General features: G+C 35.4%; 1 protein-coding gene across 1 annotated transcript in view; it reads left to right on the forward strand.

Annotated features, from left to right (window-relative positions):
- ERBB4 (erb-b2 receptor tyrosine kinase 4) overlaps positions 1 to 23,248 on the forward strand; it is a 1,250,799-nt gene that overhangs the window by 947,328 nt on the left and 280,223 nt on the right. Inside the window, exons 15-16 of the mRNA XM_064286721.1 lie at positions 8,440 to 8,594; positions 14,826 to 14,900. Of these exons, the coding sequence (XP_064142791.1) occupies positions 8,440 to 8,594; positions 14,826 to 14,900 (230 nt within the window). The remainder of the gene's footprint in view (positions 1 to 8,439; positions 8,595 to 14,825; positions 14,901 to 23,248) is intronic.

Below are 23,248 nucleotides of genomic sequence, written 5' to 3' on the forward strand. Positions count from 1 at the left end.
AAGGAATAGATTTGAAATAAAACAAGGCCTCTGCCTTTATATCCTCATCTGTCTGCACTTGGTTTTCTTTATTTCATCCTTTTATTTTTTTTTCATTGTCAACCTTTCTCTCTCACTTTCACTTCTGCTGTACAGTCCTGTTGAGAAAGATAAAGGGAGGCAATACAAGAAGGAAAAGTTGGGAAATCAGACAGATTTGCAGAAGGCCAATATATAGGCTAGAGAGGCAAAAAGAGGAGAGAAAAGGACAGAAAAAGGGAACTGATTTTCAAAATACACTTTTATTAAAGCTGTAGGAGTCCCTGGGCAGTGCAAATGGTTAATGCACTTGGCTGCTAACTGAAAGGTTTGCAGCTTAAGCCCACCCAGAAGTGCCTCAGAAGAAAGGCCTGGCAACCTATGTCTGAAAACTCAGCCATTGAAAACCCTATGGAACACAGTTCTATTCTGAGAAACATGGAGTTGCCATGAGTTGGAATCAACTGGACAGCAATGGTTTTGTGCCGGTGTGTTCACAGTAACTGTTAAAGTCAGATTAATAGTGTTGTACTGCCACAAGGAAGGATCCCAATATCGCAATAGCTTACAGGAAAAAAATGTTTAAACTTTTTTTTAATGTAAAGTACACTGTGAGTGTGGGTAATGCTCTACAGCAGCTCTCCTCCCTGAAATGACGTAGCATTCCAGGGAGCTTTGACTTCACGGCAACTCCTATCAACACAGTGCAGGAGCATAGCAGCAGAAGGCAAGAAGGCTGATGAGCTTAGCCCTGGCCCTCTCATAGATAGTTTTTACTTACATCTTATGGCCCTAAGTAAGCCATATGTTATGACTTAAACAACAAAACAACAACAACAAAAACTAACTCACTGCCATAGAGTTGATTCCGACTCATAATGACCCGATAGGACAGAGCAGAACTGCCGCAGAGGGTTTCCCAGGAGCGGTTGGTTGACTTGAACTGCCAGGCTCTTGGTTAGCAGCCTGAGCCCTTAACCACTGTGCCACCAGGGCTCCTTTGTGTGTACCTGGAAGTTGAAGAGAATTAGTAAATGGTTAATTTATCTCTTTCAATAGCTACCAGAGAAAAACACTGTCACTGAAAGATCTGTAATATTTCTGTCAGGGTTTAGCCTATCCTTTAGTTATCTACCTAGATTATTGAGTCCAGAAGTACCTTAGAATCAGAAATAAAGAAGAATGTTGCTTTCACCTCCATTTTCCATTATTGCATTTACCAGTTCATTCATTTAATTAGATTCTTAAAAGCTTTGGAAATACTATGATAGAACAGTAAGCATTAGACGATTATTTCTTTAAATCTATTTATCATGGAAATGAGATGGAAAATCAGTACACTTCATTTCTTTTGAGATTTGTTGGCACTTTTCTTAGTTATGTCAGCTTAGGACATTAGGTTTAATATGATAATACAATCAAATCATTGAGATGTTTAAAAAACAAGGAACAACAAAAGCTAATTTTTCTCATTAAACAATGTTTAAAGATCAAATATAAATTTCACAAGTTTTTTTTAATAGTTTCTGCTTTTGTCTGGACATTGTTTCACATTATAAAAACTTGGAAAAATAATTTGTAATTGCTAATTCAGACAATAAATGTATACTTTTCTTGTAGTTTTATTCTTGTGTTCTGCAAGAAAACATCAGCATGTCTCTTATCTAGTACAATAAGTCGTGCCACTGAGCATACTTGCACAGTAAATGATTTTGTAAAATAGATGGCAATACGTGCCTAAGTACCCATGAGCAGGTGTTAAAATTGGGAGCTTGTGAGGTGTTCTTTTTTGCTAAAGAATAAGACATTGTCATTAGCAAACTCTTCACGTTGAATACAGATTAGGTTTTTAAGCTCTGGAACTCATATCAAAGTAGTAAAATAGTCAGAAATTTGATTGAATCTCACCCATCTCAGGATTTCCAGGAGTCTCTTCCTGGTTACTTTTTTTTTTCCACCGCTATTCTTCATTAGCAGAGGAACCCTGGTGGTGCGATGGTTAAACACTGGACTGGTAACTGAAAGTTTGGAGATTGAAACCTACCACTCACTTGTAGGAGAAAAGACCTGGTGACCTGCTTCCATAAGGTTTACAGACAAGGAAAGCTTATGGGGCAGTTCTATAGGGTCACTGTGAGTCAGAATCCACAGGAAGGCATTTAACAACAACAACTTCATTAGCAGCCTCCATCTTTAAATTACTAAATTATTTAAAATATTCCATTTCTTGATTTCTTCATGCCTTACATTATCATCAAGTTGCAATATTGGACTGCTTTTGAATTAATATTTATGTAGGGCTATAATTTTTTTTTTTTTTTTTTTATAATGGATGGTTCTGATCCCCCCATTCCCTGTTTAATAAATGCTGTTGTTATATGCAACGGAGTTGATTCTAACTCATTGTGATCCTGTAGGGCAGAATAGAACTGCCACATAGGGTTTCCAAGGCTGTAATCTTTATGGAGGAAGACTGCCATATCTTTATCTCATGGAGCAGCTGGTGGGTTCAAACTGCCAACCTTTTGATTAGCAGCTGACCACTTAGCCATCAGGGCTCCCACCCAATAAATAAGCCAAAACCAAACCCATTGCCGTCGAGTCGATTCTGACTCGTAGCGACCCTAAAGGACAGAGTAGAACTGCCCCATAGAGTTTCCAAAGAGCACCTGGTGGATTTGAACTGCCTACCTTTTGGTTAGCAGCCTTGGCTCTTAACCACTATACCACCAGGGTTTCCACCTAATAAATAGGTCTGTATAATTTTTCAAGGAGCCCTGGTGATGTAGTGCTTAAGCACTCTGTTGCTAACCAAAAGGTCCATGGTTCAAAATCATCAGTAGGTCCATGGGAGGAAGATATGGCAGTCTGCTTCTGTAAAGAGTTACAGCTATAGAAACTTGAAAGGGACCAGCTCTGCTCTGTCCTCTAGAGTCACTATGAGTCAAAATTCACTCAAAGACAATGCATTTTTTTTAATGGTATAATTTTTGTTAACTTTTGGCTCTCAAAATCCCATTGACTATTATTAGAAACCTGATAAAGTTAATTGCCTGCTCTATATTCACTGTATTTTATTTATTGAAATTGTCTTCAGTGTGAACTGTCATAATTTTTTAACCATGTGGACATAACTAGATTTGAGGGAGAAATGAATCAAGTGAAGAAGATGCTACAGGGAAGAATAGACGAAGAGAACAGGAATCCTAAGAAAATATGCTGTTCGAAAAGCAGAATTAAATTTCAATTAAGTAACATCACCTTTCAGAACTTCAGTATTCAGTTCAGGCTCTAGGGGCTTTAAAGATTCTAGCCACATTTGAAGTAGTTAGTAGCTGAATATGTGAAAATATGGCCATATCTTAAGAAAATAGCAATTTTTATGAAAATGTTCTCAATGTTCATTGACCTGAGGAGGTCTAATTATTTCTTTCATGGTTACTATCCCCAGCACCAAATCAGTTTTATATTTTGTAAAATTCTTGCATGTTTAATACTACTTTTACATTTTTGCTGTAGTGTTGGTGTTGTTAGGTGCTATCGACTTGGTTCCTATGTACAAAAGAGCAAAACACTGCCTCGTCCTTCGCCATACAATCTTTGCTGTGTTTGAGGCCAATATTGCAGCGACTGTGTCAATCCACCTGGTTTAGGGTCTTCTTTTATTTTGCTGACCCTCTACTTTACCAAGCATGTTGTCCTTCTCCAGGGAGTGCTTCCTCCTGATAATATGTCCAAAGTATGTGAGATAAAGCCTCTCCATCCTTGTTGAACTTCAAAGAAGCATTCTGGCTATACTTCTTCCAAGACAGATGTGTTTGTTCTGGCAAGCCATGGCATATTCAGTATTCTTTGCCAACACCATAATTCAAAGGCATCAATTCTTCTTTGGTCTGGTTATTCGTTGTCCAGCTTTTACATCCATATGAGGTTTGAAAATATAATGGCTTGGATCAGGTGCACCTCAGTCCTCAAAGTGACATCTTTCCTTTTTAAAACTTTTAAGAGGGTTTTTGCTACAGATTTCCCCAATGCAATACGTCATTTGATTTCTCCACTGCTGCTTCCATGGGCATTTATTGTGGATTCAAGTAACATGAAATTCTCGACAACTTTAATATTTTCTCTGTTTATCCTGATGTTCCCCCACATGTCTGTCAGTTTGTCATGTGGTGGGGGCTTGCATTTTGCTGTCATGCTGGAAGATATGCCACCAATATTCAAATACCAACAGGGTCACCCATGGCAGACGGTTTTCAGCTGAGCCTCCAGACTAAGACAGACTAGGAAGAAGGATCCAGCAGTCTACTTCTGAAAGGAATTAGCCAGTGAAATCTTACAAATAGCAGCAGAGCATTGTCTGGTACAGTGTTGGAAGATGAGCCCCTAAGGTTGGAAGGCACTCAAAATACAACTGGGGAAGAGCTGCCTCCTTAAAGTGGAGTCGACCTTAATGACGTGGATAGAGTCAAGCTTTTGGGACCTTCATTTGCTGATGTGGTACGACTCAAAATGAGAAGAAACAGCTGCAAATATCCATTAATAATTGGAACCTAGAATGTATGAAACATGAATCTAGGAAAATTGGAAACCATCAACAATGAAAAGGAACACATAAACATCAATATCCTAGGCATTAGTGAGCCGAAATGGACTGGTATTGTCCATTCTGAATTGGACAATCAGATGGCCTCTTATGCTGGGAATGAAAACTTGAAGGGGAATGCCATTGCATTCATCCTCAAAAAGAACATTTCAAAATCTATTGCGAAGCACAACGCTTGTATGGATATTATCCATACACCTACAAGGAAGACCAGTTAATATGACTATTATTCAAATTTACACACCAACCACAAAGGCAAAAATGACAAAATTGAAGATTTTTACCAACTTCTGTAGTCTGAAATTGTTGGAACATGCAATCAGGATGCATTGATAATTACCGGTGATTAGAACACAAAAGTTGGAAACAAAAAAGAAGGATTGATAGTAGGAAAATACGGCCTTGCTACTAGAAACAAAGCTGGAGATTGCATGATAAAATTTTGCAAGATCAACAACTTCTTCATTGCAGATACCTTTTTTCAGCAACATAAACAGTGACTATACAGTATGTCAGGTTGTTAATGAGCCATCCTACTATCTTGATGCTAAGTTCTTCTTCATATAGTCCAGCTTCTAGATTATTTGCCCAGCAGACAGATTGAATAAGTATGGTGAAAGGATACAACCCTGATGCACAGCTTTTCTGAATTAAAATCATTCAGTATCCAATTGTTCTCTTTGAACGACTGCCTTTTGGTCTATGTACTGGTTCCTTATGAGCATAGTTAAGTGTCCTGGAATTCCCATTCTTCACAATGTTATCCATAATTTGTTATAATTCACATAGTAGAACGCCTTTGCGTAGTCATGAAAACATAGATAAACATCTTTCTGGTGTTTCTCTGCTTTCAGCCAAGATCCATCTGCCATCACAAAGATATTCCTCATTCTGTGTCCTCTTCCGAATCTGGCATGAGTTTTCTGTAGTTCCCTGTATATAATGTACTGCTGCATCTGTGTTTGAATTATCTTCAGCATAATTTTACTTGCATGTGATATTAATAATATTGTTTGATAATTTCCGCATTCTGTTGGGTCACTTTTCTTTGGAATATGCACGTATATGCATCGCTTCCAATTGGTTGGCCAGGTAGCTGTCTTCCAAATTTCTTGGCACAGAGGAATGAGTGCTTCCAGGGTTGCATCTGTTTGTTGGAACATCTAAATTGGTTCTCTGTTAATTCCTGGAGCCTTGTTTTTCTCCAGTGCCTTCAGTTCAGCTTGGACATCTTCCTTCAGTACCGTTGGTTCTTGATCGTATGCTGCCTCCTGAAATGGTTGAACATTGACCAATTCTTTTTGGTAGAGTGATTCTATGTCTTCCTTCCATCTTCGTTTGAAGTTTCCTCCATTGTTCAATATTTTGCCCATAAAATCCTTCAATATTGCAACTCGAGGCTTGAATTTTTTGTTCAGTTTTTTTCACTTGAGAAATATCCAGTGTGTTCTTTGCTTTGAGTTTTCTAACTCCAGGACTTTGCACATTTCATTATAGTACTTTATTTTCTTGATCCTTCCTTTGAAAATCTTTTGTTCAGGTCTTTTACTTCATCATTTCTTCCTTTCACTGTAGCTACTCTGCATTCAAGAGTAAGTTTCAGAGTGTCTTCTGACATCTATTTTTTTCTTTTCTATTTTCGAATGACTTTTTGATTTCTTTATATATGATGTCCTTTATGTCATCCCACAAAGCTCTGGAACACATTAGTATTCAGAGCCTCAAATCTATTCTTGAGATGGTCTCTAAATTCAGGTGGGATATAGTTAATGTCCTACTTTTGCTCTCATGGGCTTGTTTTAATTTTCTTCAACTTGAACTTGCATATGAGATGGTCTGTACCACAGTTGGCCCCTGGCCTTGCTCTGACTGATGATATTGAGCTTATCCATCATCTTTCCATAGATGTAGTCAATGTGATTCCTGTGTATTAATCCAGCAAGGTCTACGCATATAAAAAAAAAAAAATAGTCACCACTTATTTTGTTGGAAAAAAGTATTTGTAATGAATAAGTCATACTGTGTGATTTCTGGTGTCATTTCTATTGCCTAGACCATATTTTCTAACTACAATCCTTCTTTGTTTCCAACTTTCACATTTCAATCACCAGTAATTATCAATGCATCTTGATTGCATGTTTGATCAATTTCAGACTGCAGAAGTTAGTAGAATCTTCAATGTCTTCATCTTTGGCATTAGTGGTTGGTGTGTAAATTTGAATAACCATTGTATTAACTGACATTCCTTGTAGATGTATGGGTATTAGTCTATCACTGACAGCATGTATTTCAGGATAGATCTTGAGGTGTTCTTTTTGACAGTGAATGTGATGCCATTCCTCTTCAATATGTCATTCCCAACATCGTAGACCATATGATTGTTCAGTTCAGAATGGTCAATACCAGTCCATTTCAGCTCAGTAGTGCCTGGGATAATGATCTTCAAGTGTTCCATTTCATTTTTGATCACTTTCAATTCTCCCTGATTCATACTTTGTACATTCCATGTTCCAGTTATGAATGAGTGTTTGCAGCTGTTTCTTCTTCTCATTTTGAGTCATGCCACATCAGCCAATAAAGGCCCTGAAAGCTTTACTCCATCCATGTCATTTAGTTTGGCTCTACTTTGAAGTGGCAGCTCCTCTCCAGTTTTATTTTGAGTGCTTCCAACATGAGAGGATCATCTTCTGACACTATGTCAAACAATCAGGTATTCAGATGTAGTTACATATTATCATTGCTTATTAATATATTATATATTAGAAAATTAATGTATATTATATATTAGTTCCATTTATCATGCTCGTATTTATATCATCTTTATTCCTGGATCAACTTCTCTATAAAGTTTTCTTTTGCGTGCATTTGCTTTATTATTACAGAGTTTTTTATGTTTGATTATCAGAATTTATACTTATAAGGCTCTCAGTAGTTTCATTTTTATTTATTAAAATCCTTATAAATACACATGGTGTGATTTTATTATCACAAGTTGATTTGAGAGGGATGGTAACCTAGGAATTATTTTATTTGCTCAAAGTGCCAACTTCCTTGTTATTTGACCATAGTAAATTTTAAAATTTATTCTTCAAATGAAGTCATGGTACAACCAAAGGAAAGTTTACATCTCACCTTTGTATGAAATCCAGTGTTGCCTAATATCTATCATATCATTCTCATTAACTCTTTGAGAAGCATATTCACATACTCCCAATGATTGTGATGCATTGCCCCTTGGGGAAATATATTATTACCAATATTGTTGCACTGTAGTATCACCAGGAATAAATCACAAAAAGAAAATACTGATATCCTTCTGAAAAAGTCATTGGACACTTTTGCTGATCTAATTAAATTACGGTAGAGGCAAATAGGGAATTCAGTTGACTGCAGATTTTAAAAAGAAAAACGTTTCAAAAAAGTCATTATAATATTTTCTACACATACAGGGTATCAGAGACGAGCTATTCGGCCCTCATTAGTGCCATTTATACTGCTATAGCTACATCCACCTTTGTACTACTGAAAATGCACTCCAGTTCCTTAGAAAACCCATTGCTGTCAATTCCAACTCATTGCGACCCTATAGGACAGAGGAGAACTGCCCCATAGGGTTTCCAATGAGTGCCTGGTGGATTCAAACTGCTGACCTTTTGGTTAGCAGCCATAGCTCTTAACCACTGCACCACCAGGGTTTCCCTTTGAAGAAGGATTAAACCCAGTGAAGTCTCATTAACTGAAATGCATGAATACATTCCAGAAGAAATTAATCCCACTTTTCTTTGCCTATTTTTTTCCTCCTTTTCGTACCTCAGGGACCTGACAACTGTACAAAGTGCTCCCATTTTAAGGATGGCCCAAACTGTGTGGAAAAGTGTCCAGATGGCTTACAAGGGGCAAACAGTTTCATTTTTAAGTACGCTGATCAGGATCGGGAATGCCATCCGTGTCATCCGAACTGTACCCAAGGGTAAGTGAGCATCCTTGCTGGCCAAGGGCTCAAAGGTGTATGTGTTGAGACAAAAGGTACATGCATGTATCTTTATCTTGAAACTGTCTACTGATTTTATAATATTCTCATACAAAACCGTATTGATCTTTATACTTGCTGTGTTAATTTTTAAGCGAAACCCTTTCTAAAAGAAAATGCTTCAAGGAATCACATGTATACACTCTGAAATATTTCTGTTTAACTGTTATCTATAACTATTCTGTTGAGATCTTCATGAAGCTAATTTCAGGTATACTTTGAATGGAATGTAGACATCTTCCAAATTTGACTTTAGATTCAAGATACCAGAAAAGACAAGCTGGTAATCATGTTTTTACACTTATTAAATCTTTAACAGGGGTTTCCTGTTTCCTTGTTGCTACAATTAGCTGAAAGTAAAGATATGTCTCTTTGATAAATATGACTTTGGATTACTCTATCAAAATCTAAATAAAGGTAGTAATTGTAGGGAAAAAATGAGAAACATAGTTATATAATAAATATATAATATTTATATAATAAATAATATAATAAAATTACAAGTATATTCTGTGAAAGTAATTGTATTATAGGTTATCTTATAACCTAGCATTTATTTGACCAATATAGGATAATTCAAGATGGGTACACACTTTTCTGTTTTTCAACAGTTTGCATTATACAACGAATAATAAGTAGATTTACCTATGGTAATGATAATGATGTATAACAAAGATGCATTACAGAAAGAAGAAAAGCACAGAACTATAAAAGAAATAATGACATTCATCTAACAAATCCCAGCAACTATTCATTAAAAGATCACAAACATATCTTAGGACTTTTCTTTTTCTCTCCTTCAGAATATGAATAAATTGTGTGCGTGTGTGTGTGAACATGCACACATAGACACACACATAGACACACATACGTAAATACATGCACACACATAAACATACACACACACACTCTCGTTGAGAATCATCATAGGTACTTTATATCTATCTGGCAGGAAAATATGAGATTCCCTAAAGAGATTTTCTGCCAGGTTAAGTGGAGTAAGTGCTAGCTGTCAAGGGATATTGAAGAAGTTAAGCAGGGAACATCATTTTCTGCCAAGAAGATATCAATTTGCAGATGCTGCTACAATTTCCTGCAGGTCAAAAATAAGCTTATGTCACTCTGTGAAGTGGCATATCTTCAACAGGTAAAGTAATATTCTGCCATTCAAATTCAAGTCCAGCTTGGGAGAACTAGCTGCTAACTCACAGATTTACACATAAGCACATAGGTTGAGGAGACCAAAAATGTCATATGACAGACATTTTCCTTCAAGGAAATGAGAAGTAATAAACTACGACCCTTGTGAGTCTGGGGCCTAGTTGAGTTTAAGCGTATTTCCTGAAGAAACAACTCGTACTTCTGGAACAGGAGAAAGAGCAGCAGAAGGAGAAAACTTCCTGCTAAAATAATCATCCACAAGAGGGTTTTACTGTTTTGCAGCTAAAATCAAACCAGTAAATTATTCAATATAATGTTGATGTCAACAGCTGTTGCCATTCAAAATAAGACCTTTTGCTGTTTTTGCAAATCTAATTACAATGAGGCCTTTAGGGAAATGAAAGTGAGATCGCAGAGACGGTCTGGATGTGTGGCTGGTGTCTTCCTCTAAGCCCTTTAAAATCATGCTTATGTAATAAAAGACAACATATATAGTGGGTGGAGTAGAACTAGGGGACAATGAAAAGAGATCAATTTATTGCAACAAATGTGGATCTCAGCCAAAAGGTAGAAAGAAGGAGTCATAGGGAACAAATCTCACTAAATCATGTGGGAACTCCAAGAAAGTGAGAGGAAGTTGCCAGTAGCAACTGAGTGCTGCAGAATTATGGCAAGACAGAGGTTGAATAGTGTGCACTTCCAGGCATCTGCCAATGTAAGTGGATTCTCTAATGACTGATTTGTTCCTGAAGATTTTTGTTGCTGTTTGTTTTTTATTTAGCTTCCTGCTACGATTAATCCGGACAGCCTCCATATAGTCCAGATTCACTCGTTTCTTGAGACTTCTGTGATCAGAGCCCCAGGGCAGAAGTTAGGAATTGGTCATCCCATATGTACATTATTGCTCCACAGCATTGTGCTTTAGGTCCTTTAACGAAGTGATGGGGCGCACTGTGCAGGCAGTCTAGCTTTTTCAAATTGAGTATGAGGAGTTACAATGTCCCCAAGAAAGATCACCTGGGCAGAGGGGATGATGCCTTGAATGACTATTTTTATTCCCAAATACATGTAGTAAGTCACCTATCAGTAAGTGTGAGCTCACCAGACCAGCTCCACTTCTGGAAAACAACTTTTATATGCCAATGTTATGTCAGTTAGGTAATTCAGAAACCATGTTAATGTTAATAGTCTTTCAAATCATATTTTTTTTAGAAGGAAAGTTCTAATTTTGAATCACATTTAGTGATTTTCTGCAAACAAAGTTATCTGTGTAATACCTTAAAAGCACTTTACATTATATTAAATGTTCATTTCAGTACATTAAATGTATTCACTCTAATAAGTTATTTAGATTCTTTTTAAATGGGTTATACATTTAGCCCCTATCAGGAGATTCTCATTAATATCCGTAGAGAAAACAAAACAAAACAAAAAACAAGAAAAAGAACAATGTCTCTGCTTGCCTTGGCTAGAGGACTCCTGTATCAGCAGCTTTTTCTCATTCTATTCATTTTTTGCCTTTGTTATATTGAACACCTATTATGTGCCAGGTATAGTAATAGGCAGGTATGGAAATGAAAAAGACAAAATTCTTGACCTCCAGGATTACGCAGTCCAGTGGATTTATGTTCTTACATTTTATATCCTCCCATTAGACCCTTCTACACAGTATTTTGAAATGATGAGCAAAAATGCAAAACTTAGAAATGATTTTCATATTTAAAAATAGAAAGAATTGTAAAAAGAGACCTTATGAACTAAATTTGGTGTGTAATTAAATGAGGGTAAAATCAGAGATTATAGTTGCCTCACTAACATCACCAGAGTCCCTGCTATTTTAATGTCAATTTTGTTTCTAACTAAACCTGTATATTAGACATGGACTGGAGATGTTTATTTCACAGAGCATTTAAAAACCTTATTAAATGTTTTGTTAATATTAGAAACATGATTTCATGTTATTAAATTTTATATATGCCTGAATATTTTTTTTATCAATCCTTTGAATATATTTTAAAATTATATAGTGAAAGAAATCCCACTGTAGGAGAGAAGACAAGAGGGGCTGTTTATGGAGTTAGTAAGTCTATATGTTTTCCATTGAAATGAAAAAAAAAAAAAATCCATTTTCATTTCAAAATTTTGTGCAAGTTTTGTCAAAATATCTCAGCTGTATTTGTTACCTGGGTACTTCAAGGGGCTTACTGATTGCTGTCGAGTCAATTCTGGTTCAGTAATCAGTGTAAGTCAGTAAAAACTGGCAATTGTTAAATACAGCTTGATATCAGAATTCTAGATGTTGTTCTAGAATATGTTAATTAGACATATTATGGCTTCGCTTTCTGAATTTTCTGTAAGTATCCTACTTTAAAGGATTAATATTTTGAGAGATTTTATTGTTCCGTATCCTGATTCTGTTCTTTAATTTGGGGTTTTGACTCTTCAAAATCTGGCCCCTATCTAGCCCTCCAGTTTCTTCTTTTTATTCTCCCCATAGCCTTATATTTTGCTCTTGAAAAATTCAGAGTTGCTGTATTTGTTTGTATGCACTATACATTTCCCCAGATCTGTGCTTTTGCTCATTACCCTTTAGAAATCACTACCACCCTAATGCCAATTCTCAGCACCGTAAACTTCAGTTGCCTAACTCCTCTAGGAGGGTTACCATGACCTTCTGAAGCTAGGCTAGGTATTCCCTCTCTTTGCTCCCCTAAAACTTTTTTTCATGTCCCTTATTTCATGAGGCACCTCAGAAGACAGACCTGGTGATCTGCTTCCAAAATGTTATAGCCTTGAAAGCCCTATGAAGCAGTTCTACTCTGTCACCATGAGTCGGAATCAACTCGATGTCAACTAACAACATTACATGTGCCACATTATACAATACACATCTGCTTACACATCTGTCTCCTTCATTAAATCGTGAGCTCATTGATAATAGGATAAGCATCTAATTCATCTTTTTCCTCCCTCCAGGTCCTAGAACAGTAGGGGCACTTAGTAGGCATGCAACACAGATTTTTTTAAAGGCTGAATGAAGGCCTTTCATTATTCATACTTTCCCCTCAAGTAGAGTTTCACTTTCAGGTATTTTTATCTAAAGCCAGACTGCAAACTAATCACGGCTTTCAGATTCTCACTGGGAAAGAAGTAGACTATAGATTTTACTAAATGGGAATACTCTATTTAAAATAATAATAATAGAACACATTTTGAAGAAGTTACACTAGCAACCTAGAAAAAAGGAATTGAATAAAAAGAAAACCATATAAGACAATTTAAGAGCTTCTTTTAGTGGTTAATTTCCCATTTTTACAAATGGTTTTGATTATGGATTATAGTACCAACGCAATGCTATGTGTTCTAGTTATTTCTTATTTGCTTGTTTTTTAAGACTCATGTCACAGGTGCATTCCCCGTATTTCTCTAGGTTAAAATTTTACTGTACTGTTCAAAACAATTCCTCAAAAATAAAACAAAACAATTCCCTACTTGGTAGAAATGTTAAAGCAAATATTGAAGAAGTAGAGAGGTAATATTAGTTTGCCAATATTGAGAGTTATCTAAATATACAATAACAGTATGACCTTTAATATGAGCACCTTTTTATGTCATTTAATGATTTTAATTTCATCATCCTTTTTTCATTTTAAAAAATGAAATTTGGAAAAATATGTAATCTTTACTACCAACTGAATTAGTAGTTCTATAAATCTTAGCTGTTGCAGGAATCTGAATAATGCCCTGGAGCTATTTATATTTGATGAAAGAAAAGGGGAAGAAAAGCAATTTAAGCACATTGGGAGATGGAAAAAATAATAGTTCTATAATATTTCAGAATGAAATTCCAGGAAATGTACTTCACAAGTCTGTGTACTTATATAATTCCACTTACGTGTTAATCTCAGTGGATTCTTTAGTTACGTGGATCTCAATTTATTCATTTCCTGCAGAGTATTTATTTATTTGTTGTTGTTTGAGTTCAATATTGTGGCAGTTTAAAAACCTGTTTTGTTTGCCTATTATGGTACTGCTATTTTAAAAGAAAGTGTCAAGATAAGCTGGAGTATGGTGAAACCAGTTAATTTGCTTTTTAAATGAACTCATGTTTAAACATATGTTTTAAAGACAGTCACAACCAAGGAATGTAATAATGTGATTACGTAAAATATCCATGAGAATAGCATTAAAGCATGTTAACTCATTTTCTGCCAAAATCAATCTTTAATGAGCAATTTAAAAAAAAAAAAAAAGTTGAGTCTATTCCTTATGGGACAGAGTAGAACTGCCCCATAGAGTTTCCGGGGAGGGCCTGGTGGATTCAAACCGCTGACCTTTTGGTTAGCGGCTGTAGCTCTTAACCACTACCCACCAGGGTTTCCTAATGAGCAATAACATTGAGTTATTATATTGAATAGCTCACTTTTCCTTTTTTTTTTTCTAATTTTGTTTTTTACTTAAACTAAAGAAACCATATACATGAAACAATTATAGCCATTTGAAATATCAAGTTATCATCAAGACCTATAATCATGAATGATGCAAATGAATTGAAAGTATTAGAAATGAGCTGTGTGTGTTTGGAAGTTATCCAGAGAAGCAGGGTAACATTTCTTTGACTCTGGATGTGTTTCTTTGCATTCCACTTGGATGGTAATTGCAATTCACTTCTGTGTACCTATTAAGCAATAATCTTCTCACTGGCTTCAAATTCATGGTGTTATAAAAATTGTCTAATAATTATAATTAAGAGTTTTTCACAATTGGTATTTATCTTACTGAGTCTTTTAAAAATGACTAATTTTTCTTTCCTTGTATTTTTTTTAAATTTGGATCTTCTGCAGGTGCATAGGCTCAAGTATTGAAGACTGCATCGGCCTGATGGATAGGTACTTGGTGTGCTTGCTTCCCATGCTCTTCCTCCGAGGTTCCGTGTGTGAGCACTGGTGCATGTGTCTGCATGTCACTGTGAATGGAGAATGATGTTTTCTGTTCTGTAATTGCCTGCAGGTGTAGCGGTCCCACTAGTCATGACTGCATTTACTACCCATGGACGGGCCATTCCACTTTACCACAACATGCTAGGTAACATCTACCATGTTTCCATTTTGTCACTCAAGTCTTTTCCCAATGATCATGGATAAAAAGTACTAACCAGTTGGGCCAAATTTATACTCTCTGAAATTAGAGAGTTATCCAAGAGGCATAAAACACTTTGTTTTTTAAGCCACATTGCTTGCCACTTTTTCCTTCATTATGATTTCAGAGTCTGTATCGGCAATGCCATGATTTAAAATGTTATCCAATGCTGAGAGGATTTTGAATTGCTAATCTAGAACTTTAATAGAATGTTTTTGTTCTTAATTCTGTAGATGATTGTCAAAAACGTAAGAGAATTTTAAAGGAGCAGTTTACAAAAGTTCTATTTTAGTAAGATGTTTTTTGTTTAATCTGATTTGGTTTCTGATTTTATATTATTTTCAACTGGTTGGTATATTCCTTAGGTACCAGAATTACTACAGATTAAAGACAATATAGGAAATATTTTATGCAGGTAAAAGTATAACTTGGAATTAAAAAAAACAAACTCATATTAATCATGTTCACATAAAAACCTATACACAAATGTTTATAGTGTCTTCTTTCATAATCACCAAAAACTAGAAACTACTCAAGTGTTCTTCAGTTGTGGTATATTCATGCATTGTGACGATATCCAGCAATAAAAAGGGACAAACCACAGCTAATATACGCAACAGCATGGATGAATCTTAAATGCAATTTGCTGAATGAAAGAAGCCAGGTTTAAAGCACTACATATGCTTCCGTTTATGTGGTATTCTGGAGAAGGCAAAACTATAAGGACAGAAAATAAATCAGTCATTGCCAGGGGCTTGGGGTTAGGGGTGAGGTTGACTACAAAGCGGCATGATGAAATTTGGAGGAATAATGGAACTGTTCTGTATCTTGAACATGGTAATTTTTGCACAAATATTCAAAAGCCATTGAACTTTGAATTACAAAGAGTAAATTTTGCCAGATGTAAATTATACCTTGATAAATTCAACTTTTTTTTTTAATATCATTTTGAGGAAAATAGTAACTTTACAATCTCATATACAAATAGTATCAGCTGTCTGTGTGAAACAAATTCATTGCATCTTTTTCGTAGGAAGGAAGTAGTAATAAATTACAATTAGCAAAACAAAACTTTTAGAGCAAATATTGCCTTTAAGATAAACCTTTTTATTGGAATATAAGATACATAGTAAATAAGTACATAAAACCTAAATACAAAGCTCAGTAAATTTCCCAAAATGAAACGTTTGTGTTACCATATCAAGAAACAAAGTATTACCAGAGCCCAATCCTCCTTGCACCTCCTCCCAATATCCACTGTCCTGACTTCAAATACCACAGATCAATTTGCCTGATTTTGTACTTTATATAAATTGAATCACATAATATGCATTCTTTGTATCTGGTTTCTTTTGGTAAATTTTATATTTATGAGATTGTTTCATGCCATTAAATTGAATCATAGTTTTTTTTTTTTATTATTATTTACATGGTATTATTTTAAAATTTTTTTTTTAAATAATCAAATAAGTGATTAAAAACAAAAAACAAACAATAAGTGATATGTCATATTAAGATATTTTTTAAGGATATAAGTAGAGAAATCAAATTCTAAGAATGGATGTGCTATAATCAATTTTATTTATACAGCAGTGGCACTTTGACATTTGGGCACAATCAGAGCTGTTTAGTACAGTTGTTTAGAACAAGGTCAAAATTAAGAAATAAATCACAGGAAATATGTAAATATATATTTACATGTATATAGATGGATAGAGAGAGAGAGATTATGAATGAGAAAACCTAAGGTCCAAATACAGTTTTAGCAGCAAGGTCCATCTTAGTTTTTTTTCAAATTTGTGAAATAATTGTTTCTCCTTGAGACTTTGGTTGACCCACTGCACTATTAATTTTAAGAGTGTTTTCACATTTGTTTTGATGATTTTCTATAATAATTCCAGTTGATTAGTGAGAGTCTATGCTATGGTGGTTACATATGCTGTTTTTGGAGCCAGATTTTCTGAGTACAAAATTAAGCTCTGTTTCTTATGAGATGGGTGGTATTGGGTAAGTTCTTTACATTCTCTGAGCCTCAGTTTCTTCTTGTATAAAATGGGGATATTAATATTGATAACAAATTTGTTGTAAAGATTGAATGAGTGCGTGTTTGCAAAGTTTTAGAACAGTGCCTGGCTCATAGAAATTACTCGGTAAAAGTTATTTGTTATTTCTCTATATATGTAAGGATTCTCTGCCTTAGGGATGGGGGGATATGTGTCACAGGGTGAGGAGGAAGGTTTCTCAAAATTACCTACAGAGTTTTGATGTGTACCTCAACCCTTTGCCTACTAGAGATTCTGATGAGTCCTTTCAAGAAAGGGATGATGTTTTCTCTCTATCCACCTTGAAAATCACTACCAGGGCAATTGCTATCAATGGGGGTGGATCATAGGCTGGTTTGCATAGGCAGAGAAAAGGCTGATACCACAGGGGCAGAACACTTGTGGTTTGTAATTATTGTAATTGAGGTTATACAGCTTGAAATCATATTTTATCTTATTATAGATTTAATATTTCCAGCATTTAAACAAAATTAATATGGGAAATTGCCATCTTATTACCTGCCTAAGTTCCCACTCCAAACTCTGGGTTTGCAAGTCTGGACTAAAACACCTAATTCAGATTAGCCTGGTCCTGGTCAGTAACAGAGTATAGATAGTACAGCACAGCCCATTATTCCTCAAAAAAATAAAAAAAACTCTAGCCCATTGTACAGGTAAAGAGGGAAGGTTTTTGAATGGGAAAGCCTGGGTTCAAATCTCGACTTTATTATTTTTCTTATCTGTAAGTGGGGATGTTCATGGTAATTTTTAAAATGAAATTCTTATACCTCATAAAGTTGATGTGAGGATTAATTCGGATAGTACACAAGAGCTGTTATACAGTGCATGCTCACTGGTGATAATTACTACTCTAGTTGAAATTTTGGCATAAAATCTCATGAGGCTGTGTTCTATTCAGTAATTTATATAACAAACAAAAAAACCCAAACCCATTGCCATCGATTCCAACTCATAGTGACCGTATAGGAGAGGGTAGAACTTCCCCATAGGGTTTCCAAGGAGTGCCTGGTGGATTCAAACTGCCGACCTTTTGGTTAGCAGCTGTAGCTCTTAACCACTATGCCTCCAGGCTTTGCAATTTGTATAACAGAAGGGTATTAATCCAATAGTTTAGTGATTACAAAATTAGCAAATCAAAATTTCTAAGATTTTAAGCATTTAAATTTGTATCACACTTTTAAGTATAATGATATAGATAAATTTGTAGTAGAGTTTGTTCCTTTTAAAAAAAAACCTTGGATGATCCCAGAAACTATCACCCTAAGACACCCTTTTAACCTGGAACAGAAGCCATGCCTGGAGGTCACCTTTCATCCAAATAATAGATTGGCCTATTAAATAAACAGTAACACCTGTGAGAAATATGATCCTTAGAACAATCAACTGTACTAGGCCAAATGACATTTGCCTGAAAGAAAGATGAGAAGGCAAGGAAGGGCAGGAACATTGGAGGCATGGAAACAGGGAAGGCAAGGTGGAAATGGGGAGAGTGCTGACACACTGCAGGGATAGCAGCCAACATCACGAAACAATTGGTGTATGAATTGTTGAATGGGAAACTAATTTGCTGTGTAAACTTTCACCTAAAACACAATAAAATGTTCAAATATATATATACATATATATATATTCACTGCACAAGCTAAACCAAATAAATAAATAAATAAAAACCTTAGGACACCTTTAATTTCTACCTGCTTTGAACTCAGTGTTTAAAAACAATGTGGCTATGAACTTCAGTTTTATTAACTTGTCAGATTTAATGGACTTGTCAGAGTCTGTTTATAAGGTAGTTTGAATTCACATGAAGGATTTAGCCTGGACACATTGGAAAAGTATTTATGACTGTAGGACATTTTGACACAAATTGGATAAGAATTGAAAGGAACAAGTTATTTCTTTTCTCAGGATCCTGAATATTGTGGTCAGTGCTTACCTCTCAGATGGGATAGGTATACATTTGATTGAAAGCAGGAGACTAATCCAGTAATATTTCAAGGCCTTTTCCGTTTCTAAACCCCCTGGTATTTTTTAAACTCTGTCTTAATTGATTCAAGTAAGTCTAACTTAATAGGGGGGAATCCCTGGGTGGCACAAATGGTTATGTGCTGGACTACTAACCAAAAGTTTGGTGGTTCAAACCTAACTGGAGGTGCCTCAGAAGTGAGGCCTGGTGGTCTGCTTTTGAAAGTTCACAGTCTTGAAAACCCTATGGAATGAAATTCCATTCTGCACACGTGAAGCCACCATGAGTCAGAATATAGTTGATGGCAACAAAGAATAACAACAAAATAGGAAGTCAAAAAAAGTTGAAAATAATTGTTTTAAGTTTTATGAACTGTTTTAACTGGTAGATTATCCAAATACCTGGTTTTCTTTTAATCACAGAAAATTACACTGAGCATGTCTATTTGGCCTTTTCAAAATATTTAGAGTTCGTATTCCCTTAAAAACAAAACAAAAAAACACTGACGTCAAGTCAATTCCAACTCATAGCGACCCTATAGGACAGAGTAGAACTGCCCCATAGGGTTTCTAAGGCTGTAACATCTTTACAGAAGCTGACTGCCACATCTTTCTGCTGGTTGGGTTCAAACCTCCAACCTTTTGGTTGGCCGTCGAGCGCTTTAACCACTGTACCACCAGGGCTCCTTTCATGCTCCCGACTACCCCATTATGCTGTATTCTGTCTCCTGAACAGCAGGAAAGAAGGTTGAAGATTGAACTGAAAACAGGTGAAATGTTTCCAATCTTGATCGACCTTTATTTCCTAAGCAGTGGTATTCTTTCCCGAGCCTGCAATTTGTGAATTGGTTTCAATGCTCCATTTACCTTACCTACTGCTGGAATTTCTTCCAAGAAGATTGGATAAGATAGAATAGAATTTTTTTTTTAACCTTTAGTCTCCTAGAATATGCTACTTATAATGAAAATAATACTTGCTATTTTAGAAGTTTTCCTTACTTTCTTTATCTGAATTAAGTGCCTTAAAAATGGCATTTGCCTTTGCTTTTTCCATCAACAATCCCATAAAGAAATACATTCAGCAAGTTTTTTTTCTTTTTTTAGAGTCTCTATTTTAGCTTCAACATATTCTATTTTCACATAGATTCTGATAGTCCAAAGTATTAGATTCTATTTTTGTTTCTCAGGCAAATATTAATCCAAAACTTTATATAACCTTAGTCTATTATTTGATTAGTGCCTGAATTTGTTGATCTCAATAAGCAAAATCTCCACTGACCAAGAAATTTTTTTTTGTTAGTTTACAATAAAAAATGTAAACTGACAAATAAAACTTTTAGAATTTGTGAAATAAAGTAAAATGACTTGTAAATATCTGTTAAAGGATTTATGTCTGCCTCCTGGCTCCAATTCAATTATTCTAAGTGCTTCACAATATGAAATAAGGTAACTGAACTCAGTTTAACTCTCTAAAGTTTGTATGGGCAGATATTGGAAACATTTTGTATTCCTGTCACATTACAATGCCTATGTCACACTTTTACTTTATGGTCCAATGATCCTTATGTTATGAGAGATCATATAACAGTTCATTCTTTGGCAGTGTGACCCATGAGTGACATATGATAGAGATTATGCAATATTCTTGGTACTACTTTCACAAATGGCACAATCTTTCTTTTGTTTGTTTATTTTGCCCGCAAGGAACTTATTTTATAACTCATGTCCAAATCCAGTGGTCAAAATCACCCATAGATGGTTACCTTAGATGAATGGCAGTTGGGTTTTGATCATCAGCTCAATAAATAAAGGTACACATACTTTTTATTATAAGTCTATCCTCACCTCACCGTGTTCTGTATATTACATTTACTTTTGAATTAAAGAGAGTTCAGAGAGGTGAAGGAGAGTGTATGAGTCTCTTCTTTTCTGGGTGATTTGTATCTGACACTTTCCAGAACCCAGCAAATGCCAAATTTATAGGGAGATTATAGGGGAAGAGCATAACATTTCAACTCAGCCATTGTTAATTATTGTTCATACAACAGTTCAGGTGGTTACTTTAAACAAAAATGTTTAATGAGACAAGTTTGCATGAGTCGCTTTGACATTGATACCAAAATGGCCATGCATTGTTAATAGAACTTGCAGAGTTCTAGAAATATTTATATTATACTCTAACTTACTGATTCTAAAAATGTGACCAGAAGAAGCCATGCTTATAGTTCATAGTCAAAAGAGGTATTTAAAAGCAGTGGCTTTAAAACTAGCAAAAGGAAATCTAAAGATAACATTATTGAATTAGGAATACGTTGATTATACTAGTTAAGGTCAAAGCAAAAATTTCATTAGATAGAGTGAACCATTGTGAATACTTACCTTTGTCTTGTATAAACATCTTTCTATGGTATAGAAATCATAGTGTTTTATGATATTAATTTATGATTTGGAAAGATGTCAGGACTGGTTACAGTCTATGATCTCAAAAATATCTTTGAATCCATTGAAATTTGTTACTGGTAATTGAATGTCTTTTCTTAAAAACAGAAGCAAACAAACAAAAAAACTCTAAAACCTGTTGCCATCGAGTTGTTTTTGACTCATAGCAACCCTATAGGACAGAGTAGAACTGCCCTGTAGAGTTTTCAAGGAGCAGCTGGTGGATTCAAATTACAGACCTTTTGGTTAGCAGCCAAGCTCTTAACCGCTGTACCACCAGGGCTCCAAGAAAGATAAAAAGTAGAGGATATTCCCTGAAGCCTTGGCTCCTTTCTTTATACGTGTATTTAACATTTTAAAAGTACTTCGTATATTCTATTCCAAGAGTGGACCCTTGGCATTCTTTTCCTATAAAGTACCATTCAGAGGTATCAATATGGCATTATTATTACTATGGACTTTTATTGGGATTCTTAGCAAGTTAAAATATTAAATTCTATTTCAAAACATTTCATTTCTATCACTTTTCCAACTATGTGTAGTCAAAATTATAACCAAGTAATAATGTAAATCCTTTGTAAATATTTCTGTAAATGGTTCATGAAGCAATGCTTTGCCAATATGCGAAGGAAGTGGAAAAGTAGAAGATACGGTAAAATAACCAAATAAAGAGAAATTGCTAATATACATATATATACATACCTACATGCACATATATATGTATATGTATGTGTGTATATATATATATATGTGTATATATATGTATATCATCTGAAAACACTTAGCCTGGCCCTCTACTAAAGTCTCAAACAAAAGTTAATAGTTAACTATTGAGAGTTAAGGTGGTGTCTTCTCATCTTATAGGCAGTGCTCAAATACAATGGATTGAATGATTTGAAATGTGTATGTTATAAAATGATTAGGATTATTGTCATACAGCATGCGTCTTTGATCTTATGCCTGCTCCTGCTGTTCACTTCTTAAAAGCATACTTAATTTGTGTTTTTAAATGATTTCTGTGCTTTATAGGAAAAAAGGCAGATTAATTGCACAGCAGCGAATGTGCTGAAGTAAACTTCATTGTGAAGATATTAACGAATTAGCGTCTATACTGTCATAGTTTGATCCCAAAGCATATTTTGAAATTTAAAATATTATTGACCTGGGTTGTATCTTTGGTAACTAATATGTTATATTTTAAAAAATTGTCTGTGATTAGGTAAAATAAAGAAGCTGTTTGATTGCTGTAAATTCCACTACGTTCATTTTCTATTACTGTGTAATTAATTGCTGCACACTTGGCTTTAAAACACCCATTTAACAGCCAACAGTTCTGTAGGTAAGAAGTCTAGGCATGGCATGACTGGGTTCTCTGTTAGGATCTCTCACCAGGCTGAAATCAAAATGTTTTCTGGGCTGTGTTCTCATCTGGAGCTTGGAGTTCTCTTCCTAGCTCCTTCAGGCTGTTGTTAGAATTTATTTTCTTGCTGTTGTAGGACTGAGGTTTCCATTTTGTTGCTGACTTTAGGCCTAGGCCGGGCTGAGCAACTTGTTGCCATGCGCAGTGCTTGTAACGTAGCCCTCTCTGTCTTCAAAACCAGCAAAAGTGCATCTAATCCTTCTCATGCTTTGACTTCCCTACCAACGATCTCTCTGACCTCTTGTTCTTGGTGCCATTGAGCCCCATAGGAATTTCTTGGCTTTAATCTTGTTGGGGGCAAGTCAGCAGATCTTTCTCCACCAGAGCCACTGGGTGGGTTCAAGCTGCCAACCTTTTGATCAGCAGCTGAGCACTTAAACTTTACGCCACCAGGGCTCCTTCTCCGA

Source organism: Loxodonta africana, chromosome 6, assembly GCF_030014295.1.
Source record: "Loxodonta africana isolate mLoxAfr1 chromosome 6, mLoxAfr1.hap2, whole genome shotgun sequence".
Taxonomy (NCBI): Eukaryota; Metazoa; Chordata; class Mammalia; order Proboscidea; family Elephantidae; genus Loxodonta; species Loxodonta africana.